The sequence below is a fragment of the Setaria italica genome, chromosome I (genome assembly GCF_000263155.2).
Source record: "Setaria italica strain Yugu1 chromosome I, Setaria_italica_v2.0, whole genome shotgun sequence".
Classification (NCBI taxonomy): Eukaryota; Viridiplantae; Streptophyta; class Magnoliopsida; order Poales; family Poaceae; genus Setaria; species Setaria italica.
In genome coordinates, this window is record NC_028450.1 from 17892968 (window position 1) to 17909173 (window position 16206).

General features: G+C 48.4%; 1 protein-coding gene across 1 annotated transcript; it reads right to left on the minus strand.

Annotated features, from left to right (window-relative positions):
* Positions 1–13352: 13352 nt before the first annotated feature.
* On the minus strand, positions 13353–15953 carry LOC101773689 (thaumatin-like protein 1b). Its single transcript, XM_004952336.3, has 3 exons — positions 15780–15953; positions 14978–15686; positions 13353–14027 (listed from the first exon to the last, which is right to left on the minus strand). The coding sequence occupies exons 1-3, from the start codon at positions 15838–15840 to the stop codon at positions 13847–13849; spliced, it is 951 nt and encodes a 316-aa protein (XP_004952393.1). The 5' UTR covers positions 15841–15953; the 3' UTR covers positions 13353–13846.
* Positions 15954–16206: the final 253 nt, after the last annotated feature.

Genomic DNA, 16206 nt, shown 5'->3' on the forward strand with positions numbered 1-16206 from the left:
ATGCTTACAAGAAAGCATGTGATGCTAACCTCGAAGTAAGCTGCCTTATGCTTGCTTGCATGGAACCCGAGCTGCAGATGCAGTTCGAAACAAACCATGAGGCGCACGATATGATCGTGGCGCTTAGAGACATGTTCCAAACACAGGCCAGGACTGAAAGGTTCAATGTGTCTAAGGCCTTTGTTGAGAGCAAGCTAGCAGAAGGCGCAGCAGTAGGACCACACGTGATCAAGATGGTTGGTTACACTCAACGGTTGGAGAAGCTAGGCTTCCCACTAGGCCAAGAGTTGGCCACTGATTTCATTCTTTCATCTCTTCCGGCTAGCTATGGGAACTTCATCTCGAACTACCATATGCATGGGACGGAGAAGGGTCTGAATGAGCTGTGTGGTATGCTCAAGACAGCAGAGGCTGACATTAAGAAAAGCGCTAGTACCAGCCATGTGATGGCAATACAGAACAAGCCCAGCTTTAAGAAGAAGGGCAATTCTTGGAAGAAGAAGGGCAAGGCTGGAACGTCCAAGCCAAACCCACCGCCCAAGGCTAAAGCTGGACCTGGACCTGCTCCAGATAAAGAGTGCTTTTACTGTCATGAACTTGGTCACTGGAAGAGAAACTGCAAGCAGTACCTAGCTTCCTTGAAGAACGGCGGAAGTAAGAGTACTTCTACCTCAGGTACGCTTGTTGTTTATGTTATAGACAACATATTTCTCGCTGATACAGTTATTAATTCTTGGGTATTTGATACCGGATCGGTTGCTCATATTTGCAATTCGATGCAGGGAATGATAAGAAGTAGAAGCGTGGAAAGAGGAGAAGTTGATTTCCGCGTGGGCAATAATGCAAGAGTTGCTGCTTTGACCGTCGGGACGATGCAACTCCACCTCCCGTCAGGATTTATTATGGAGTTGAATAATTGTTATTTTGTTCCTAGTTTAAGTCGAAACATTTTATCTCCTTCATGTTTGATGAAGGATGGTTATTCATTTGCGAGTGAAAACAATGGTTGTGTGATCTCTAAGAATAATATGTTTATGGCTTTTGCACCCATTGTGAATGGATTGTTTGTTTTAAATCTTGATGGTTCACCTGTCTGTAATGTAAGTGCTAAAAGGCCTCGGCCTAATGATTTGAGTCCTACCTACTTGTGGCATTGTCGTTTGGGTCATATAAGTGAGAAGCGCATGAAGAAGCTCCATTCTGATGGACTTCTAACTTCGTTTGATTTTGAATCATACGAGACATGTGAGGCTTGCTTGCTAGGCAAGATGACCAAGACGCCTTTCACAGGATTTCCTGAGAGAGCAGTAGACTTGTTGGAACTCGTACATAGTGATGTATGCGGACCAATGAGCACGACGGCTAGAGGAGGATTCCAATACTTCATAACTTTCACTGATGATTTTAGTAGATATGGTTATGTCTACTTGATGAGGCACAAGTCTGAAACCTTTGAAAAGTTCAAGGAATTTCAGAATGAAGTTGAAAATCAACGTGGCAAGAAAATTAAGGCCTTACGATCTGATCGTGGAGGTGAGTATTTGAGCCACAAGTTTAGCAATCATCTAAAGAGTTGCGGAATTGTTCCACAACTTACGCCGCCTGGAACACCTCAGATAAACGGTGTGTCCAAGCGACGTAATCGAACTTTGTTAGACATGGTTCGATCAATGATGAGCCAGTCGGACCTACCGTTGTCATTTTGGGGATACGCTCTAGAAACAGCAGCTTTCACACTTAATAGGGTTCCATCTAAATCCGTAGTTAAGACACCATATGAGATATGGACTGGAAAGGTTCCCAGTTTGTCTTTTCTAAAGATTTGGGGATGTGAAATGTTTGTCAAACGACTTCAGTCGGACAAGATCACACCCAAGTCGGATAAGTGCATTTTCGTGGGATATCCAAAGGAAACTTTGGGATATTATTTCTACAACCGATCAGAAGGCAAAGTGTTTGTCGCTCGGAACGGGGTTTTCCTAGAGAAAGAGTTTCTCAAAGGAGAAAAGAGTGGAAAAGACAGTGCATCTGAAGAAGTTCAAGATGAGCCGATCGGGCAAGAATCAATGAGTGATGCTAACGTAGCAGAACAAGTTGAGATACCCATGGCAAGAGAAGCACCACCACAACCACGAAGGTCGGCAAGGCTCCGCGAAATGCGGGAAATATTATTGTTGGACAATGATGAGCCTGCGACATATGCAGAAGCAATGATGGACCCAGACTCCGAAAAATGGCAGAGTGCCATGCAATCCGAAATAGAGTCCATGGGAGACAATCAAGTTTGGAACTTGGTTGACCCGCCTGATGGTGTTAAAGCCATAGAGTGCAAGTGGATCTATAAGAAGAAACAGGACATGGATGGAAATGTTCACATCTATAAAGCACGACTTGTCGCAAAAGGTTTTCGACAAGTTCAAGGAGTTGACTACGACGAGACCTTCTCGCCCGTAGTGATGCTTAAGTACATCGCGGCTTCGGAAGCCGCGAAGGAAGGTGTTTGGATAAGGAATTTCCTCATTGAGCTTGGTGTGTTCCCGAATGCGTCCAGCCCATTGAATCTCTTCTGTGATAACAATGGGGCAATTGCGCAAGCAAAGGAGCCAAGGAACCACCAGAAGAACAAACACGTAATGCGGCGATTTCATCTCATTCGAGATTTCGTTAACCGGGGTGAGATCAAGATATGCAAAATACATACGGATCTGAACATTTCTGATCCGTTGACAAAACCACTCCCGCAGGCTAAGCATGATGCGCATGTAAGAGCTATGGGTATTAGGTACCTTCTAGATTGACTCTAGTGCCAGTGGGAGACTGTTGGAGGTATGCCCTAGAGGCAATCATAGAGATGATGATATTCCATTTGTATCCATGATTTGTATATTGTGTTCATTGAATATCCATTAAAGGCTACTTGAATTGATTTGCAATTATGTGAATTGTATGTGAAACTCTTTACTTGTATGGTTATTCTAAAGTTGTCCCTAGTCGGAGTTCATGTGAGGACACACATGAATATTAGACTAGCACATGTATTAGTTGATGACTATGTTTCACAAGTCATGAACATGGAGATGTTGAACTAATAATGTGGACACATGTGGAGACATGTGTTAGGACTGACCCAACACGAGAAGTAGTTCTCTCTTTAAACAACATATACGCTTTGTCCTTAGACCTGAGATTGTCGCATGTATTCTAGATGTGGATCGACCTACTTAGGGGCTATCAAACGCTACGCCGTAACAGGGTAGTTATAAAGGTAGCTTTCGGGTTTGTCAAGAAGCATGCTATGAGACATGGTCAATCAAGATGGGATTTGCCCCTCTCTGATTGAGAGTGATATCTCTGGGCCCCTCGAGTGATCGGATCCGAAAATGCATGGCCATGCTACGTACGGTTAAGAGTTAAGCTACAAAGGGATTCCGAATCACAGGATCGAGAAAGAGCGGTCGGCTTGAAGCTAGACCAAATATCGTGAGGCAAAGGGAATAGCATGTATATTATGTTGTGATGGTTCGTCTGATATGATCTTCGTGTGCGTATAGGAGTTGGCACGTCTTGCTAGAGGCCGCTACCGACTATTGGGCCGAGTAGGAGTACTCGGGCCATGTCTATACGTATCCGAACCCATAGGGTCACACACTTAAGGGGCTGGAAGCCCAATTCGGATCTGATCCGAGTTGGATTAGGTTTAGGAGTACTAATGGGCCTCGGATCCAGAGGCCCATCAGGAACCTCTATAAATAGAGGGGTAGGGGCGCCCTAGGGTTTACACCTTTTTGGCGAAACACACCTGCCGCGCCTCCCACGCCCTCGCCTGTTGCAACTCGCGGATCTAGCAGTCCGGCTTGCGACGCTTCCTCCCTGCACGTGTGGATACCTTGGAGGTGTTGCGCCTGCAGCACTTGGACGAGCCGCCGACGAGCCACGACGAGCCGCGGCACCGGAGGCGATCTTGCTGCACATGGACGATCTGCTGAGGAGCCGCTGGACGTGACGTGATCGACTACGTACGACTACGTGATCGTCTTCACTGCATCAACGCATATCTACATCTTCCGCACCAGTAGTGCGTCGAGTGGTAATCCCGTGATCCTTATACGGCAGTTCTTCCTGGTTATACACGATAGAAATTTTGATTTACGCTAGTGTAGCCTACCTCGTATCCCAACAACAAGATGCCTAGACCTTGACAGTTTGCTAGAAACAAGATGTGCAGCACTAATTCAGTCAGCTAGATATCTCGACGGACTACGACGTTACCACAACCGCAATGTCAAAGAGCATTCCTTCAACTTGGGAGACATGGTCCTTAAACGCATCCAAGACACATCAAGGCTGCACAAGCTCAACTCACCATGGGAAGGTCCCTACGTCATATCCAAGGTCATAGGGCCTAGATCGTATCGACTACAAGACCTCTTAGGAGAAGAAATACCAAACTCTTGGAATATAGAACATCTGTGTCGCTATTACCCATAACAGACTACAAGATATACACTCGGGCTTTCATGCCAGTTAATTAAAAACAACAAAGTTCTTTGGCAAAACTCCCATCTTTGCCTCTGTTCGGCTATCCACAGCCACTCGAGCTCTCTAACTCTCCGAGCCTCAGAGCTTCGTTTGACATGATTCCATCAAGTCTCTTCGAGTTATCTCAACTCGTCGGCTATCCACATCCACTCGAGCTCTCTAGCTCTTCGAGCCTCAGAGCTCCGTTTGACTTGATTCCGTCGAGTCTTTTCGAGTTATCACAACTTTTCAGCTATCCACAGCCACTCGAGCTCTCTAGCTCTCTAGGCCTTAGAGCTCCGTTTGACTTGATTCCATCAAGTCTCTTCAACTTATCACTATTCATCGGCTATCCACAGCCACTCGAGCTCTCTAAGCTCCACGAGTCTCAAGCGCTCCATTTGACTTGATTCCATCATGTTTCCGAGTTACCGCAACTCATTGGCTACTCAGCCACTCGTGCTTCTTAGCTCAAGTATTTCATAAAATTTTTTCGCCAAACTCATCTCTACAAGACCAGGCGGTCTCTCAAAGCCATGACTCAAATCATTTCACTGAGCTACAACTACAACACTATCATTCGCTAAAAGGCAGAAGATTGATTCAACATTCAGACAAGGAGTACTCAAGATTGCATACTTCACATTCAAAAACTTCATAGTTACATCTGACTACTCAATGAAGTCAGGATATACAAAATACAACACAATGACACAACAACGACTACAAGCAATTGCCTACTGGTAGTCTACACAGAAGTCCCAGGCTTTTACTATATCACAAGGATACACAGGCCTGGTGACTACTAGATCACCAAGGTGCAAGGAATGTGAAAAGGCAGGACCTACTGTTGGAGGTATGCCCTAGAGGCAATCATAGAAATGATGATATTCCATTTGTATCCATGATTTGTATATTGTGTTCATTGAATATCCATTAAAGGCTACTTGAATTGATTTGCAATTATGTGAATTGTATGTGAAACTCTTTACTTGTATGGTTATTCTAAAGTTGTCCCTAGTCGGAGTTCATGTGAGGACACACATGAATATTAGACTAGCACATGTATTAGTTGATGACTATGTTTCACAAGTCATGGACATGAAGATGTTGAACTAATAATGTGGACACATGTGGAGACATGTGTTAGGACTGACCCAACACGAGAAGTAGTTCTCTCTTTAAACAACATATACGCTTTGTCCTTAGACCTGAGATTGTCGCATGTATTCTAGATGTGGATCGACCTACTTAGGGGCTATCAAACGCTACGCCGTAACAGGGTAGTTATAAAGGTAGCTTTCGGGTTTGTCAAGAAGCATGCTATGAGACATGGTCAATCAAGATGGGATTTGCCCCTCTCTGATTGAGAGTGATATCTCTGGGCCCCTCGAGTGATCGGATCCGAAAATGCATGGCCATGCTATGTTCGGTTAAGAGTTAACCTACAAAGGGATTCTGAATCACAGGATCGAGAAAGAGCGGTCGGCTTGAAGCTAGACCAAATATCGTGAGGCAAAGGGAATAGCATGTATATTATGTTGTGATGGTTCGTCTGATATGATCTTTGTGTGCGTATAGGAGTTGGCACGTCTTGCTAGAGGCCGCTACCGACTATTGGGCCGAGTAGGAGTACTCGGGCCATGTCTATACGTATCCGAACCCAAAGGGTCGCACACTTAAGGGGCTGGAAGCCCAATTCGGATTTGATCCGAGTTGGATTAGGTTTAGGAGTACTAATGGGCCTCGGATCCAGAGGCCCATCAGGAACCCCTATAAATAGAGGGGTGGGGGCGCCCTAGGGTTTCACACCTTTTGGCTGAACAGACTTGCCGCGCCTCCCACGCCCTCGCCTGTTGCAACTCGCGGATCTAGCAGTCCGGCTTGCGATGCTTCCTCCCTGCACGTGTGGATACCTTGGAGGTGTTGCGCCTACAGCACTTGGACGAGCCATCGACGAGCCGCCGACGAGCCACGACGAGCCGACGACGAGCCGCGGCACCGGAGGCGATCTTGCTGTGCACGTGGACGAGCTGCTGAGGAGCTGCTGGACGTGATCGACTACGTACGACTACGTTGATCGACTACGTACGACTACGTGATCGTCTTCACTGCACCGACGCATATCTACATCTTCCGCACCAGTAGTGCGTCGAGTGGTAATCCCGTGATCCTTATACGGCAGCTCTTCCTGGTTATACGCGGTAGAAAATTTTGTTTTGCGCTAGCGTAGCCTACCTCGTATCCCAACACCTAAATACAAGGAAGTTGTGCAATACGCAGCCATATCCTAGTCCTCCTCCCTATCAACCCCAGGAACTCCTTCACCGCTGCTCCCTCATGGCGACAATGATGAATCCCCAACGCAGCGTAAGGGAGAAAAATACTAAGATGATGGAGTGCACTACCCGAGCTGCTCCCTTGATAGCTTTAGTGCACAGATCCACACTGCATGCCACACCTCCACCTCTGATTAGAGAGCCGGATAAAGACCACGACACTCATTACACATCACTCATGAGTTCCAGCATGAACTCAGCTAGATCACGAGCTGCAAGATGAGGCACACGGCAAACCCTCCTACGAGGATTCTTCTAGCATCACGGCTATCCCCACGAGCGCAAGAGTATGTCGAGGGAAGGTGGCTCTAATCTACGAGGAATCTTCTAGCACCGAGGCACTCATTGAAAGCTTTCTACTATCAAACAACAACAACCGAAAGCAATCCATCGCTACATCGAAGAAGCATGACCTTGGTTGAGCGCCCAGGGGCCTATTTATAGCCGAAGGCCATAACCACCAACTACTCAGAAGTTACTGCTCGCTCGTCACACAGCCTGAAATGCTGACAAGGGTCAGACAGATGCCTTTGACTCCACCCACGTGATGGTACTGAAGCACAATGGACAAAAGTCCACAATTCACCTATGAGCCTTCTCAGAGTTCAAGGCAACAACAGTAGTCACAACAGCAACACCAATAGTTGATGACTGTAACAGATACTATGAGTACTCAATTACTTGGACTTGTTCTTCCCGACTACAAAGATCAGCTAGATAAGAGATCATCGATCACAATTCAGATAAATAAAATTTACAGAGAATTGTTTGAGTACTCCCACGAGTACTTGACAGATTACAACTCGAGTTCAACAAAACTAGGGCTCTTCTAAAGACACGAACTCGGTCATCTTTGCGGCAATAGGTTCAGCCTCCTCAAGATACTGCGCACAAGCATCTTCCGTGCAGTTCCGAGCAACCGCATCACTAGCCGCCGACAAGTCTGCCCTTGGGTAATATGATTTGACTACTGCAAGGACTTGCTTGTAGACAATCTTACAAAGTCCAGCAATTCTACCCGGGACAGATCTTAGTCTCTCGACTAACGTGCATGGCTTAGCATCGCCTTCGAGTGGAGCAAGGGTGTTTACTACATCCTAGGCGACACTAGTCAACTCTTGGAGCTCACCTTGAAGTCTCCCTATAGTTATGTCATGAACCCTACATGCTACCATTGCCATAGCAAGCATTACTCCATTCTGATTCTTTTGGCTCCTCTCATGCTCATAGGCAGCTTGAGCCTCAGCTAGTGATGTCCTAAGATGGGCAACCTCATCAGCTACCCGGTCATGACCATTTCTCCAATCAAGCAGTTGGGTACTCGCAGCAGCCTCTTTTCACTTGAGCTCTGCGCCAAGCATCACAGATCAGAACCTACCACCATAGTCAAACGTACTCAAAAGATCATGAGTACTCACCCTGATGTTTCCTCTTCAAAGATTTATAGCGATTCTCCAATCACTCCTTGAGGACTTCATGATCATTCCGCTCAACTGCAAAAGACTTTGCAGCCTCCTCATGAACTTTCAAGGACTCTGTAAGGCTGCTACATTCTTGCTCTAGTTGCGCCACCCATTGCACAGTTTCACTACGCTCTTGGAGAGCCCGAGTATTTCTTTAGGCTCTGTCATACAGGTCCTGCAAGCAACACAAAATAAGTCGTCAAGACTTGTCAAAACACAATTAGTCAAAGAAAATAGCTTATACACACCTGAAAGCTTTGGATAGCTCTTCAAAACTCTAACTCTGATGGCAGCTCGAGTACCGGACCCCTAGTATTTTTAGCAACTTGAGGCTCTAGATTTTCACCTACAACAGCCCCTGATGGGTAATTATTGGATACAAAGGAATTTCCCTTCAAAAGCGTTCATACTCCAGCAACATACCTGATGCGCCGACTTCACCCACTTCAGTCGCATCAACTAAAGCCAAGGTGCCACCAGCAGTCATTGAAGACGGCACACCTCCAGAACTCGATGGAACCGATGGGCCCTCCACTGAGCGGATGACCTCTTGCAGCATGGATATAGTGGCACCAAGACAACTTGTGTCTTCAAGCTCAGGTGCATCATCCATTGACAAATCGACTAAGGGGCCAGAGAGCGTAGTCAAGTGACCAGCCTCCACCCCTGTCTCCACAGGAATAGTATCCTCAGCATCCCTGGATCAAAACATGAGATCATCATCTATTTTTCAGAGTTCAAAAACAATCAAAAGGAAAGATTACATAAAAACTCATCGAGATGATCGTGGAGGCAATCAAACATGTTTCTTCTCTGCTACCGCTGGTTGGATACTCGGCACTATAGGGGTCGTGGGAGGAACAACCTCCACTCCTTCGCCGAGTCCTGAAAGAACCAAGGTTGAGACTATGTATGCATGACTACCAGAATATATCGAGTACTCACCACTGGTGATAACATCAGACAACAAGGCACCAGCAGCCACCACCGGTGTCTTCACGGCATCTACCAGCTCAGAAACGTAACCTTATCAACTGATGACTTAGTAACCTGCTCAGGGGCTGTCGGCACAGACGCTGCCTGAACGGGGGCTACCGACTCAAGGGCTGCCAACACCGACACTACCTACTCGGAGGCTGCTATTTCCAAGTTCAAAAGTGGCACCCCCACAGGCAGCTCTTCAACAGCCGCGACACTGACAACTGCGTCTTTGGCAATCGCGGCTACTTCACCAGAAGTAGCCTTATCACCGTCGATGGTCAAGTCGTCGGCCTTTCCAACCGACTAATATCATCAATATTCTTCAAAAGTAATGACATTCCAAAAAGTACTCGAATACAACACACGACTACGTACCTTGGTACTCTGTGACCTCTTGGGGGTCAAATTGGACGAAGATGAAATAGGCTGAGCAGCAGCCTTTTTTCGCACTACTCATCGTTTCTTGGTAGGAGGAGAAGGAGCATTGTCAGTGTCAACCATAACAATCTCTCTGCCCTCAAATGACGACAAGAAGCCAACAAGTATCCAGGACTGCAAGCCAACAATTGTTACTCAAAAAAGTGTTACTATGCCCTCAACTACCCAAATTAAGCAAAGGAAGGAACATACCTCTGTTGGTCCATACCAACCATCAAACTGACGAAGAACTCCTGAAAGTACTGGTACCCCCTGATAGTTCTTGAATAACTTGCCCAACAACGCCTCCACATCGTCATCAGATACGTTTTCAGGGGAGATTCAGAGCCTGAGTGAGCTCGTTGCTGCAAGGGCTGAACTCTCCGCTTGAGAAAACTGGTGGCCACATTAATGCCAGTTAAAGCCAAGGCCCTCAACTCAACAATCTGAGTCAGTAGGTCAGTAATCTCAGGGGTGTCCTCGGGCTCGCTCACCCAATTGTCTGCATGCTTTGGAGCATGGCTGGTGACTACTGGCAAGATAGGATCATGATTACCAATATAAAACCATCTCTTCTTCCTGTTGCCATGTGAGTCGGGCAGGTGATACTCAAGATAAGCACTCGAGTTCCTCAGCTAAAACCGAACCCCTCCAAACACCTCTGTCCTAGTCGCACTGGGTTGCGGTTTACAGCGACACAACTTTCTAAAATGATCAAGACTAGGCGAAACACTCAAGTACACTTCACACAAGTGTACAAAGATAGCTACATGAAGCACATCATTCGGATTCAAGTGAACTAATTGAAGGTTGTAGTACTCGAGAATACCTCTGAAGAAGTCGGAAGTGGGCACCGCTAGTCATCTCTCAACGAAATGAGTACGCATGACTGTCTCCTTTGGGTGCTCTTCAAACTGCCATGCATTCCCAAATGTAGGCCCCCACTCAAGTTCAACCTTTGGTTGAAGAAGCTTCGCATCGACCAGAGCCTAGACCGCCAGTTCCTTCATCACGGAGTGCTGCCAGGTGATCCTAGGGGGCGGCGGCGTAGTCTGGTTTGTTGGGCCACACTTTGGCGCCGGCAGCGTGAGTTCTTTGCCCTATTGGGATCTAGATCTCAACTTATTGGTGGCCGCGGCTTCCCCGTAGGACTTCTCGGGTTTCTTCCCCATCTTCTTGACGCGCATCAGTTGATCCCAAGAAAGATGGGGGAGGGAAGGAGTTGTAGCAGATCTCTCTCTCAAAGGCCAGGCAAAAGCAACAATGGTGGTAGCGGCGCAGGGAAGAGCGGCGGCACTGGATGCACAGGAAAGGGGCACAAATTACATATCTGCTAAAAATGACGTACCACTAATCACCGCTGGGCCCCCCAATTATATCAGCCGCATCTCCGGATTCCAAGCATCAATCAAGCAACAATCAGATATAAATTAGATTTACCACCATAATTTCCAATGGATACTCTGGCCAAAAGTCTGACCCCTTCATCGACTACAAGTAATCGCCCAAGTGCTCGAGGGTTGCATATAACGTACCCGTTGGATGAAGTTTTCTTTTTCTGAAGACTGCATAAGTCAGAGCGAAATCAGAAATTTGACCCTCAGCCTGATTTTTTGATTCAACCTAAGGCTCGGGGGCTACTCCATATGCAGTGCAATTGTCATCGCACTACCATATAAAAAAGTTTCAAGGTGAAGGTTACTCGAAGCAAACATCGGGGCTGCTGGGGAGTACCTTCCAGTCATGCAACAACACCAGTACTCGAGGGATTGGCTGCATCTACAACTTAGAAAGCACCAAGGGGAACTCGGGCAGCGTCCTCAAGTACCCGGAGTTGTTCCTCTCGACTACAAAGTACTCGGGGGCTTGTCAGGCATACATCTCTGAGCCCATGAGTAGGCCTTGTACAGCCCACTCAGGGACGTACATCCCCAGGCCCAGGAGCTGTTCCTCTAAGACAAATCAAGAAGGATTAGCCGGTGACAAATTGTTGCCATCCTGAAGTCTCATTTGCAGGGGACAAATAATTGATGGTGACAAATGGTGGATGGCACCGATGCCTTGCCCCCGCTAGCACCTCCACATGGATGAAATTAGAACATCGTGCCTAACCTTGCATTGTGCGCACGGTGGGGGAGAAGCAGCGGTGAGCCGGTGTAGATGGATGCCCCGTCGCCAGAACCTCCGTGCGGAGAGAGACGGAGTGCCGGCACGCCCATGGGTACTTGCCGCCGCTGGCTTCAGAGTAAGGAGCGAGAGTGGGAGAGAGCTGGCCGCCGCCGCCGCCGGCTGCAGTTGGAATGGGGAAGGATGAGAATAGAGTTAGAGTTTCAAGGGAAGTTGAGTTTATATATATGTGCACAGGATATTGGGCTTAGTTGGGCTGTTATTGCTAATGGGTCACTACTTATGTCGGGTCCCCATGATGCCCCGCGGGTGAGAAATCGCCCCCGCCCTCGCCCCGTTAACATCTCGAGGCCCCGCCCCGCTTACCCCGCGGGGGAAATTTAGCCCCCGCCCACGCTTAGTTTGGGTCGGGTCTCCGCAGGGATCCGCCCCCGCGGGGGAAATTGCCATCCTTAGCGGTGGAGTGCACCAGGCAGTGGTGCATGGCGGCAGTATGTTCCACCCATTCGCAGCCCTAGAACACTGCCCTGCCCCTCCCAGCAAGTCCATATAATTCCACGACATACAGATTCTCCATACAGTACAAGTTAGGGCTTTAGATTAGAAATTCTAGAGAATTCTTTCAATGTTCTTTTACTCTAACTCGTTTAGTAATACAGGTGGTTTTAACCAATAGCTTCGAGTTCAAGTCTCCAACTTAGGCCCTATATTTGTTTTCAACTCAGATCATAATCTACCTTATAACCTATAGGCCTAATTAAACAAACATGCTCCAAATTATAACTAGATTATAACAAACCATATGCTAGGTTGTAATAATCCAATAAGCTGCCTTCCCCTAGCTTATATGCTCTTTTGGCCTAGTCTCTTAGTAGAAATGCATAAAAGGGCAGATTATTCATACTGTCCAGCATCCATCATCTTAAAATATTACTCCCTTGTCACAAATTATATGTTGTTTTAGTTTTTCTAAATGCATAATTTTAACTATGCATCTAGGTTTATATCTAGTTTAGATACATAATAAAAATTATGTATTTAGAAAAGTTAAAATGACTTACAATTTAAACAGAGGAAGCAATAATAAGGATAATGTGTACAAGTTAAAGCAAAGATGGCAGCAGAAACAAGAAAAGCCGCAATCAAACATAACAGAAATTTTAATTCAGTGTACAAAAATAAATCACTGCTAGGGAAAGCGCCTTCAGTACCGGGTCCAAACCTCCCTTTAGTACCGGTTGTGCAACCGGTATTGCTAAGTTAGTACTAAATGGGGTTCTTTAGTACCGGTTGGGGAGATCAACCGGTACTAAATTGGTTGCACCTGGTGTAGGCTTCACCCGGTACTAATGGGTGACTTTAGTACCGATTGGAGTCCCCAACCAGTAATAAAGGGGGTCACGGGGGCTCCTGAGGAACTAGCCGTTAGGCCCGGTACTAACATACCAGGTCAAAAACTGTACTAAATCTCGAAACAAATGCCGAGTTTTCCAATAGTGGATGATGATTCACTATCAAACATATATCCTGAATTTCCGGTACATCGACCAAAATTTCCTGTATATCGTGTACACGTCCACAAAATTCCAAGTTCCCATCTCGATTGAGACCTCGGACCTGCTCTGTCTCCGGGCACAATAGATGTTCCTTTATCCACTTACAAAATAAAGTGAGAAAAAGAATCCCTCCTATGATAAGTTACCGAAAAGAATCTATTCTATATAAAATAACTCAACCACTACAATATCAATATGTGTGTAATTTCGTGCTAAGTACCAAAGAAAACGCACTACTTAACGTCTCAACCAATTCGCTGTGCAATTTCAGCCGCGTCTCTTTCGGCACGGGCGAATCTGGCTGTTGGTGAGGCCCGCGTAGTCCGTGTCTACCCCCTCACCCGGCAGGCAGGTGACACGTCCACTTCGCCTGTGCTCAGCATTTTTCAGCGTGCAAGAGCTGAAGAGCACGATTGTCTCGTGGCGTGGCCCCGCGACCCTTTGATCAGCACAGAGCGCCTGCGAGCACGATGGCGGCGACGGCGAGGACGGCATGCAGGAGACTCGACGGCGGCCGTGCCGTGGCGGTAGCAGCGATGAGCTGGTCCGCGCCGAGGTACACCATGGTGTCGTTCATCAGCGGCAGGTCCCCCGCCGCCTGCGGACTAGCCCCGTCCGCCTTCACGCTGCAGGTACAGAGGAAAACACACAGAGAAACTGCCGGTTAGCGATGCCGTCGTCGTGGCCTGAAAACGCTCGAAATACAACATGACGTAATAAATTGTGTGGTAAGGTTATTTGTGGTGGAACCTATTCATCAAAATTCGAGTTCTAGACTCGGCACTGGGGTTTACATTTTTTGATCTATACCAGCATTTAACCGGCACTATTCTTTCAGTGTTAGACGACGTGGTAACTTTGTTAACCTCGAAAATTTGCCAACTCAATTTTTGAGGTGCTCATAGAGGTAGGGTTACGTGCTTGTATTCGTAGAGGCGAGTATGTGAGCATTTACGTCTGTACCCTTTGATTGAAAAAAATATCATGACGTAATGAATCACGCCGGATAGACATGTATCATAAGGCTCTGCAAAACGCAACCGAGTGCGGTGCGCCGCTCAATTAATTCGTGGACCACCGCGGCCAACAAACCCAAGCGGCGTCGCCGCCGACGTCAGCCGGCGCCTGTAATGTAAGACGCCGACTCGCCGTATGGACGGACGCGCTAGCTAAGCTAGCTTGCGGTGGCGTGGCGTACCATGCCATTGCATTCCAGTATGCCATGGTGGGCCGGCGGGCGTCATGGTCGCTGCCGACGTGACTCGTGGATCCGGACGCGGTTACGGTGGCTGGTCCTGGCTGGAGCTCATCGGTGCCGACGACGGTGCCCGTCACTCAGCCGAGCGTACCAGACCACATACCGGCAACAGTGGCCAGACCAAAAGGTGCTATCCTTTTTGCTTCTGGAGCCACGGAATAACGGAAAGGTGTTGGGTTTGGCACCTAGCGTTATGCTTGCTTACACACACACCCCAAAACAATCAATTCATTTTGGTCACAGTAGTCCGCAACAAGAAACGTGCGGTAGCTACAAGTTCGGGTTAAGTAGCAAGTGACGCAACTCGTGTGTTCGTACCTGGTGGTGCTGGGGCAGAAGGTGATGGCGTAGGTGGTATCGCCGCCGGCGCAGGTGAAGGTGGAGGTGGCGTCGTCGTACGCGTAGCTGTAGGCCCGCGGGCACGCGTTCTTGAAGAACTGCGAGTACGCCGACGGCTTGCACGTGCTGGGGTTCCCGTGGTCGCCGCTGCAGCAGTACTCCGCGGACCCGAACGCCTCGCACGCACTCTTGCACGCCACGCCGCCGCCGCCGGGGGAGGACGTTGACGCGACGCGCAGGTCGGCGGGACACGCGCGGTTCAGGTCCAGCATGCACCCGGTGGGCGCGCAGTTCCCGCCCCCCGCCGCGCCGTGCGGCGCCACCAGAACCGGGAGGTTGTACCCGTCCACCAGGCTCACGTCGTAGAAGTCCATGCCGCCGCTGCCGTCGATGGTGAACTCGGCGAGCGTCGCTGGCGGGGCCGCCCCGCCGCCAGCGCAGTCCTGCTTTCCCGACCCACAGTCGCCGGTCACGCAGCTGAACTTGCCGGTGCCTGCGTCCGTGGAGCAGAGCGTGCGGCCCCAGAGGCGGCCGGACCACCCCGACGGCACGGGCATGGCCCGAGATTCCCGTGGCGCGAGCGCGAAGCCCGTGGCGTCCATCCCCGCGGACCCCGCGCTGGAGAGGATCCCCGGCCACACCGTGTACTCGCAGTTGTTGGTGATGGTGAACGACTTGGAAGCCGCACCTGATCCAGCAGCAATAGCACAACAAAAGCATCAGCAAATCTTTCACTGGAACAAAAAGCAAACGATGGAAAGGATCAGACCAGCAGCCTTACCACTAAGTGAGGCGAGGAAGACGAGGAGGAAGCCGATGACAGCTCGGTGTGCACTCGCCATTGCGGTGAGTCTAGAGACCGGGAGCTCTCTCGGCTGCCTGGCACGAAGATGGGATGTGCGGCCGGCCGGCCGGTGTGGTTAGGAGGGAAACGTGAGTTTTGTTACCAACGGTGTAGGCGTGCGCCGCTGATATTTAAAACCAACACAACTTGAAGTGGGACCCGTAGCCTCAGATTTTCTTTCCCCAATCTGTTGACACGATAGATGTAGATGCGACTGAATCTCTCAGATATTCACTGTGACAAAAAGGAGAAACCCAATTAATTAGGTGGTGCCGACCTGCATTCGCTCCGGGTTTTTTTAGGAACATTCGCTCCGGTTATCCACTTGATTTGACCGTAATATAGTATTCCCTCTATTTTAAAA